Here is a 9,360-nt window from a genome sequence, read left to right as displayed (position 1 = left end):
CTTGTTTCAAATGCAATACGGTTGATACCGAACTAGCTTGTCAAATCAAACGCTGGTATGAAAGAGAGTCATACGGAGCCTGCAAACAGGGCGACTCCCGTTCAGCCGAGGACAAAAGGGCGGCTAAAATACTTGATTCTCCACCGTCCATGATGGGTCAAGATACGCTGTAGGTATGCTTTGGGCAGAAGAATCTATCATGTTACCAGACAATTACTATTCCTCTTTGGTTCAATTAAAATCGTTGGAAAAACGTTTTGCGAAAGATCCTCATTTAAGGGATCAATACTCAAAAACTATCGAAGATGATTTGTGTAAAGGATACGTGATTCAAATTCCTCCCCATAATTTTTCGAACCGCAGCATACGCGAGTGGTATCTTCCTCACCATCCCGTGGTGAACCCAAACAAACTTGGTTAAATGAGGCTTGTCCTTAACGGAGCGTCTAAAATCCACGGTACGTCATTGAACAAATCGTTGCTAGTAGGACGCGACCTACTGCAAAACCTTGTGTTCGTTTCCTTCCGTTTTCGTCAACATCATTTTGCCGTATCGGCTGACATTGAAGGGATGTTCCTACAAGTCGGCGTCCTTCCAGAGGACCAACCATCTCTTCGTTTTCTGTGGCGGGATGACCCCACAGCCGATGTGGTTGTACACCAGTACACCAGACATATTTTTGGAGCGAGAGACTCGCCAACGTGTGCAAATTATGCATTGCAACGGACTGCAATGGATAATCAGGCGATGTTCCCTGACGCAGCGTCCGCAGTTCTAGAGAAATTTTATATGGACGACTACCTAGACTCCTTTGAGGACCCTGATTTAAAATGAGTCAAGAGTTGATTACTCTGTTAGCTCTAGTTGGTTTTAATTTAGCTAAGTTCATAAGTAACGTAACTAAAATTAATAAAGAGTTAAGCCGCCCCAAAGCGCGCCGCAACGGGGAAAAACAAAAATACTGTAACTTGTGGGGATAATTCTTCTCATGTTCTTGGTCTGAAGTGGGAGCATATCGACGACACTTTGGTCGTAAGCCGTGGTGTCAACCGTGAACTTAAAAACTCGATAACATAGCGAACAGTGGTAAGTTTTGTTTCTTCCGTTTTCGACCCCATAGCTCTCGTAGCGCCCTATACCGTAAGAGCGCGATTATTGTTGAAAGAAATCTGGCGCATTTATGGCCAAAAATGGGATGTTGAGCTACCCGTTGATATCAAGACAAAATTTCTTGCCTGGCTCTCTGGTTTGCCATCTCTAGGAAAAATGAGTGTAAAGCGCAGCTACTTCTCCGCACCAGTTGATTGGGTTGAGTTACACATGTTCGGTGACAGCTCAGAAGAAGTTTTTTGTGTTGTAACTTTTCTTCGCGCCCGTGTGAAAACTTCACTCGAAACACAAGTTGCCTTCGTCTTTGAAAAGCAAGAGTCACGCCCATGAAAGCGCTTTCCATCCCGAAGCTTGAACTGCGGGCCGCGTTACTCGCTACCCGTTTGAAGGAAGATGTCATCAAAGCTCTAACCATTCCTGTGTCAAACACGTTCATGTGGACTGACAGCACCACTGTGCTCCAGTGGTTAAATTCAGGTAGTAAGCAACCCACGTTTGTGGCAAACCGGATTGGAGAGATTCTGGAACGTACGACCGTAGACCAGTGGTTTCACGTATTAAGTGGAGACAACCCTGCTGATACAGGAACCAGAGGAAGCTCAGCGGAGTCCTTAAAAACAAGCAGCTGGGTGAACGGGCTAAGTCTGCTGAAAAGTGGCGAGTGGCTTTTCAAGTCGAGCATAAAAATAATTTAAAAATATACGCCTGGCTGGTCTCGCTTGTGACCTTAATGAAGGTTTACAGCAAGCCTCTAATTTTTCAAACGTTGCACAAAAACAAAAACAACCCATTTTGTTTGCATGGGAAGAATTTAGCTCGTTTCGCAAAATCCAGCGAGTGGTTGCCTCCATGCTCAGACTTAGTCCGAAACACCGGCACTACCGCACTAGAGTCAAGGAAATAACCAATCCGATTGAATTAGAAACCGCCAAACAACGACTTTTGTTGATTTGCCAAAAGTAATCTTTTAAAGCGGAATATTTCCTCCTGTCCTGCGACAAAACCGTCAAAAAGTTTAGTCGTATCGCACAATATGCACCGTTTATGGGTCCTGCATTCCTCATTTGTTCAACCGGGTGAATTCGCCGCCTAGTTGAAACTGAATATGACACAAAACACGCCATAATCCTTGATGGAAGGCATACTCTGGTGAAACTTTTCGTAAGTGATATTCATTATCGCTATCAGCACCAGTTCTTAGACTACCTGCGAGCTGTAATTCACTTAGAATTCGCAATCTTGAACCTTCGCTCTCTATTAAAGTCCATTGAAGTCCACTGCCTTATATTTAGGAAACGCAAAGCCAAAACTGTCACACCTATGATGGCAGAGCTTCCAGTTGAAAGAATTAGTTACCGCCAGCCTCCCTTCACAAACTGTGGTGTTGATTATTTTGGACCCTTTTACGTCTCAATAAGGAGGAGTTCTGAAAAACGATGGTGCTTCCTTTTTACATGTATGACCACAAGAGCTGTATACATTGAGATTGTCTCATCCGTGGACACGAGTTCGTGTGCAATGGGAATCGAAAGATTCATTACCCGTCGCGGCACTCCATCAGTCATTTGCTCTGATAACGGCACCAATTTCGGTCGATCGTCGTTCTGACAGGGTAAACGATTGGATTTATCATGCATTAGAAAACCAAAAAGGGCCCGAGGTAGTTCCGTCTTCTATAAAGTTTGAAACCTGTATAAATATAGAAAGTGGTTCGCATCAAAACAAAAATGTGTCCACAGCGGGAGCTTCATCTCGGCGATCGTTGCCGAACCAGACTTTTGCTTGTGATCAACAATGTTATCCCTATCAACCAACCGTCTCCTTCAGCGACGGCGATGGAATCAAGCACGCTGTATCCACTAATCCTGAGCACGAAACGCAGTCATTGCTTATTTCAAATAACGCTACACTTTGCGATAACAATAAATTGTCATTATTTTATTCAGCTGTAACAGCAGCTACCAAAACTCCGGTGTGCTGTTACTTCTCTTTACCTCATCCTTCGTCTTCCATTCAACATATCCCCGTCAACAACTTTAATAACGATTCTCGAGTTGTTGGAAACATGCCCGCCATCTACAATCAATACTCTGGATAAACCCCCCATGCCATTTTGTCACAAACACCTGCAAATTTAATCTGCAGAAATCAAAACTTGCTATCACATAACGTGTATAGTAACCCTGCTTCAGTGAACAATCCGTTTAGCAGTGGACACCCGCAGTCGCCCAATATATCGCTGGGGTAACAAGTGATGGTCACTCAAACCCATCAGTTGGTGTTTTTTCATCCGTAACGCCAATATCTCAGCAACAATTCCCGCACGTATCAAGTGGTGGTACCGTTTACTATGGGTTTCCCAATCACGACGCATCAGCTGAAAAGACTTACATATATCAATAGCAACCTTTTGCAGCTGATCCTAGCAGCACAATGCTGTCGTTGCAACCAGCTACCCAACCGCAAGCCGTGACACTGAATGACTTAGTCCAAGCTCTGTCAGTCTCAAAGAAGGATCCCCTTCCAGAATGTAAGCTGGGCCAGTACGATGGCAACCCGCTCCAATGGCACGAATGGTTTGGCCAATTTGCAGTACTGTAGACACAGCGTCCCTAAGAGATGATGTGAAGTTAACTTATTTAAAAACAGTAGTCACGGGAAAAGCTAAGTCAGCCATAGCAGAGTTCGCATACAGTGGAAGAATGTATAAGGATGCTCTGAAAACTCTGGAAAGAAAGTTTGGCCAGCCACAAAACGTAATTACGGCCCACCCTGATAAGTTGTCCAGTTTCCCGCAGCTTCGAATGCACAACTCTGAGATGAGCATTAGCCTCTCGATGACCATTTCAAGTCTAGTGGCTGTCTTTAGATCTCTTGATTATGAAGAAGATTTGAAAAGCGTCTCTTTGTTAAATCAAGCTCTTTCGAAAATTCCACCAAACATGAGAGAATCATGGTCACTTTTTGTCGTGAAACGTAATTGGTCATGCCCCAACCTAATTGACCTTAACAATTGGTTAAAAGATAAAGCAGAAGCTCATGAGCGGATGAAAAATATGCCCGGAAAGCCCAAAGTCGAAGAGCCATCCAAAACTAAAGCTGTAACGAGAGTTTTTGCCTCGACAAGTACAGTTGAGAAAAAGTTTGAATATCTTTCTTGTATCCTCTGCAAGGGGAAACATGCCTTGTGGAAGTGCTCTGTGCTTAAGGAGAAAACTCCAACACAACGTGCGAAATTCTCTGTGGAAAACAAATTGTGCTTCTCCTGCTTCCAAGGAAACCACGCATTCCGGCAAAGAAATGCACCAAACCAGGTTGCACTAGCACCCATAGTTTGCTTCTGCATGGTGCTGAACGTGTTTTTCCTAGTCGAAATCCGGACAAAAATGATAGCCATACAAGACCCAACGCTGGTCAAACAAGATCTAATGCAGAGCCGGATAAAGCGAGCACAAACGCTGATCGAAAATCATTCAGCAATAATATACCAAACGCAAGTTTGAATCAAGAAGACATTAATCCCGCTCCGTTGGATGTAGGTTGCGCAATCTCGAACGACCAATCATCAATCATAACAACGAAAGGGTTACTGCCCATAATCAAGCTCCAAGTTTCCACCGATTTCCAGAGTGCTGATTGTTTAACATTGTGTGACTCAGCATCTAGTCATTCCTGGATATCGGCTAAATTAGTCAAATGTCTGAATCTCTCAGGAAGAGATTTGGATCTCGCAGTAAATGGTATTAACACAACGACTGTTGTTAAAACGAAACAACTCAGATGAAGGTATCTTCTAACTTCGATGGATTCGAATACAATTTCGAATTAACCGCATTTGTCAAGGATGAACTTAAAGTCGGTACCGATACCGTCAACATCCCTCCATTACAGAGCAAGTATCCGTACCTTGCTCCAATCAAACCAATTGTGTATAGCTACGCCGATGTAGACTTAATGATTGGTCAAGACTCCTTCCATGCTATTCGGCCTGAGGAGTATTTCAAGAGTGAGGCCGATCCAAACACCTCGCCCGTCGCGGTTCGCCTTCCAATAGGCTGGGTCCTGAGCAGCCCAATGCCGACATCTACTGGTTTCCTTTCTACTTGTTTCAAATGCAATACGGTTGATACCGAACTAGCTTGTCAAATCAAACGCTGGTATGAAAGAGAGTCATACGGAGCCTGCAAACAGGGCGACTCCCGTTCAGCCGAGGACAAAAGGGCGGCTAAAATACTTGATTCTCCACCGTCCATGATGGATCAAGATACGCTGTAGGTATGCTTTGGGCAGAAGAATCTATCATGTTACCAGACAATTACTATTCCTCTTTGGTTCAATTAAAATCGTTGGAAAAACGTTTACCGAAAGATCCTCATTTAAGGGATCAATACTCAAAAACTATCGAAGATGATTTGTGTAAAGGATACGTGATTCAAATTCCTCCCCATAATTTTTCGAACCGCAGCATACGCGAGTGGTATCTTCCTCACCATCCCGTGGTGAACCCAAACAAACTTGGTTAAATGAGGCTTGTCCTTAACGGAGCGTCTAAAATCCACGGTACGTCATTGAACAAATCGTTGCTAGTAGGACGCGACCTACTGCAAAACCTTGTGTTCGTTTCCTTCCGTTTTCGTCAACATCATTTTGCCGTATCGGCTGACATTGAAGGGATGTTCCTACAAGTCGGCGTCCTTCCAGAGGACCAACCATCTCTTCGTTTTCTGTGGCGGGATGACCCCACAGCCGATGTGGTTGTACACCAGTACACCAGACATATTTTTGGAGCGAGAGACTCGCCAACGTGTGCAAATTATGCATTGCAACGGACTGCAATGGATAATCAGGCGATGTTCCCTGACGCAGCGTCCGCAGTTCTAGAGAAATTTTATATGGACGACTACCTAGACTCCTTTGAGGACCCTGATTTAAAATGAGTCAAGAGTTGATTACTCTGTTAGCTCTAGTTGGTTTTAATTTAGCTAAGTTCATAAGTAACGTAACTAAAATTAATAAAGAGTTAAGCCGCCCCAAAGCGCGCCGCAACGGGGAAAAACAAAAATACTGTAACTTGTGGGGATAATTCATCTCATGTTCTTGGTCTGAAGTGGGAGCATATCGACGACACTTTGGTCGTAAGCCGTGGTGTCAACCGTGAACTTAAAAACTCGATAACATAGCGAACAGTGGTAAGTTTTGTTTCTTCCGCTTTCGACCCCATAGGTCTCGTAGCGCCCTATACCGTAAGAGCGCGATTATTGTTGAAAGAAATCTGGCGCATTTATGGCCAAAAATGGGATGTTGAGCTACCCGTTGATATCAAGACAAAATTTCTTGCCTGGCTCTCTGGTTTGCCATCTCTAGGAAAAATGAGTGTAAAGCGCAGCTACTTCTCCGCACCAGTTGATTGGGTTGAGTTACACATGTTCGGTGACAGCTCAGAAGAAGTTTTTTGTGTTGTAACTTTTCTTCGCGCCCGTGTGAAAACTTCACTCGAAACACAAGTTGCCTTCGTCTTTGAAAAGCAAGAGTCACGCCCATGAAAGCGCTTTCCATCCCGAAGCTTGAACTGCGGGCCGCGTTACTCGCTACCCGTTTGAAGGAAGATGTCATCAAAGCTCTAACCATTCCTGTGTCAAACACGTTCATGTGGACTGACAGCACCACTGTGCTCCAGTGGTTAAATTCAGGTAGTAAGCAACCCACGTTTGTGGCAAACCGGATTGGAGAGATTCTGGAAAGTACGACCGTAGACCAGTGGTTTCACGTTTTAAGTGGAGACAACCCTGCTGATACAGGAACCAGAGGAAGCTCAGCGGAGTCCTTAAAAACAAGCAGCTGGGTGAACGGGCCAAGTCTGCTGAAAAGTGGCGAGTGGCCTTTCAAGTCGAGCATAAAAATAATTTAAAATTATACGCCTGGCTGGTCTCGCTTGTGACCTTAATGAAGGTTTACAGCAAGCCTCTAATTTTTCAAACGTTGCACAAAAACAAAAACAACCCATTTTATTTGCATGGGAAGAATTTAGCTCGTTTCGCAAACTCCAGCGAGTGGTTGCCTCCATGCTCAGACTTAGTCCGAAACACCGGCACTACCGCACTAAAGTCAAGGAAATAACCAATCCGATTGAATTAGAAACCGCCAAACAACGACTTTTGTAGATTTGCCAAAAGTAATCTTTTAAAGCGGAATATTTACTCCTGTCCTGCGACAAAACCGTCAAAAAGTTTAGTCGTATCGCACAATATGCACCGTTTATGGGTCCTGCATTCCTCATTCGTTCAATCGGGTGAATTTGCCGCCTAGTTGAAACTGAATATGACACAAAACACGCCATAATCCTTGATGGAAGGCATACTCTGGTGAAACTGTTCGTAAGTGATATTCATTATCGCTATCAGCACCAGTTCTTAGACTACCTGCGAGCTGTAATTCACTTAGAATTCGCAATCTTGAACCTTCGCTCTCTATTAAAGTCCATTGAAGTCCACTGCCTTATATGTAGGAAACGCAAAGCCAAAACTGTCACACCTATGATGGCAGAGCTTCCAGTTGAAAGAATTAGTTACCGCCAGCCTCCCTTCACAAACTGTGGTGTTGATTATTTTGGACCCTTTTACGTCTCAATAAGGAGGAGTTCTGAAAAACGATGGTGCTTCCTTTTTACATGTATGACCACAAGAGCTGTATATATTGAGATTGTCTCATCCGTGGACACGAGTTCGTGTGTAATGGGAATCGAAAGATTCATTACCCGTCGCGGCACTCCATCAGTCATTTGCTCTGATAACGGCACCAATTTTGTGGGAGCCGAGAAAGAACTCTTAAATTGTATTCAGTCGTGGAACGGACAAGCACCCCCAGAGCTGGCGAAAAAGGGTATTAAGTGGAAATTTAACCCCCCGGCAGCCCCGCATCACGGTGGTTCTTGGGAACGTCTCGTTTGGTGTTGTAAAAGGGTATCCTACGCAATAATAGGAAGTAGAAAGCTCACTCCCAAAGTCCTTGAAACAACTTTCTGTCTTGTAGAACAATCACTGAAGCTCGACCTATAACATCAGTAAGTGCAAGTCCGGATGTTTTCGAGGTGTTAACTCCTAATCATTTTTTGTTAGGCCGAAATGGTACCAGCTTCCCTTCTCTCTCTTTCCAGAAACACTTCGACCATCGAAAGCAATATATCCGAGCGCAAAGCTACGCCAACGCCATTTGGAGTCGTTGGCTGCGAGATTATGTGCCAGCGCTGAATAAACGCAGTAAGTGGCATTCCGATAGTGACGTTATTTTAAAAACAGGGGATTTAGTGTGGATTGTTGACGAACGCAGCCCAAGGGGACACTACCCTCTGGCTCGTATAAAAACACTTAATTAAGGAAAAGACAACATAGCCCGATCCGCCGTAGTTACCACCCGCTCCGGGGAGCTAACTCGACCGGCCGCAAAAAACTCGCATCCGTTTTCAATCCTTTCGGCGCGGAAGATGTTTGCGCTTAAATTAATCTTAAACTAATGACGTCATTATAGCGCGAAAGTGAAAAAGCTAAAATTAGATTTTCTTAGACAAAAGGCCTTGAAAACTACTGGTTTGTCCGATTAAGGTCAGTTTGCCATCAAAATGTTTATAGATGTTTTGAGATTGTTGGAAACCGTATTGCTAAAAATGTTAACCGAAAAAATTTTTAACCCATTGTTTCAGATATTACTTATTCTTTATATTATCTGTTAAATTGCCGATAATTTACAGATTTTGAAGCAGGTTTTTGTAGGTCTTACAGGATACGAGAGTGCGGCACATTATTATTTTGATTAATCTTATGATTTTTATTTAGTGAGGCAACAATTCGGAACAGGCGTTATTTTGTAACAAGCGACAATTCATAACATTATATTGAGTGAGGAACACTGATTCACGCTCAATATTCCTCTCGTGCCGGATGTAAGCGCAGCGGAGCAAACGTATTCTACTTGCCAATGCCTTGTTACGAATTTTCACTTGCTACGATTTGTCGCTTGTTACGAATTAACGTCTGTTACGAATTGTCTCCGTACCATGATTATTATGATTGTTATATTATGATTGTTATGATTATGTTTATTGTTATTATGATTATAATGATTATTATTATTTTATTGTTATGACGATTATGATGATGATCATGATTATTATCATGATTACTTTGTTTATAATGATTGTTTTTAGTATGATTATGATGCTTAATATTATGATTATGATTATGATTATGATTTTT

General features: G+C 43.2%; 1 protein-coding gene across 1 annotated transcript; it reads left to right on the top strand.

The window, feature by feature from the left end:
• Nucleotides 1–6,650: 6,650 nt before the first annotated feature.
• Nucleotides 6,651–7,019, top strand: LOC134848771 (uncharacterized). Its single transcript, XM_063866282.1, has one exon. The coding sequence runs from the start codon at nucleotides 6,651–6,653 to the stop codon at nucleotides 7,017–7,019; it is 369 nt and encodes a 122-aa protein (XP_063722352.1).
• Nucleotides 7,020–9,360: the final 2,341 nt, after the last annotated feature.

The sequence above is a fragment of the Symsagittifera roscoffensis genome, chromosome 6, assembly GCF_963678635.1.
Source record: "Symsagittifera roscoffensis chromosome 6, txSymRosc1.1, whole genome shotgun sequence".
In the NCBI taxonomy this organism is placed as follows: domain Eukaryota; kingdom Metazoa; phylum Xenacoelomorpha; order Acoela; family Convolutidae; genus Symsagittifera; species Symsagittifera roscoffensis.
This window is presented reverse-complemented; position numbering and strand designations above follow the sequence as displayed.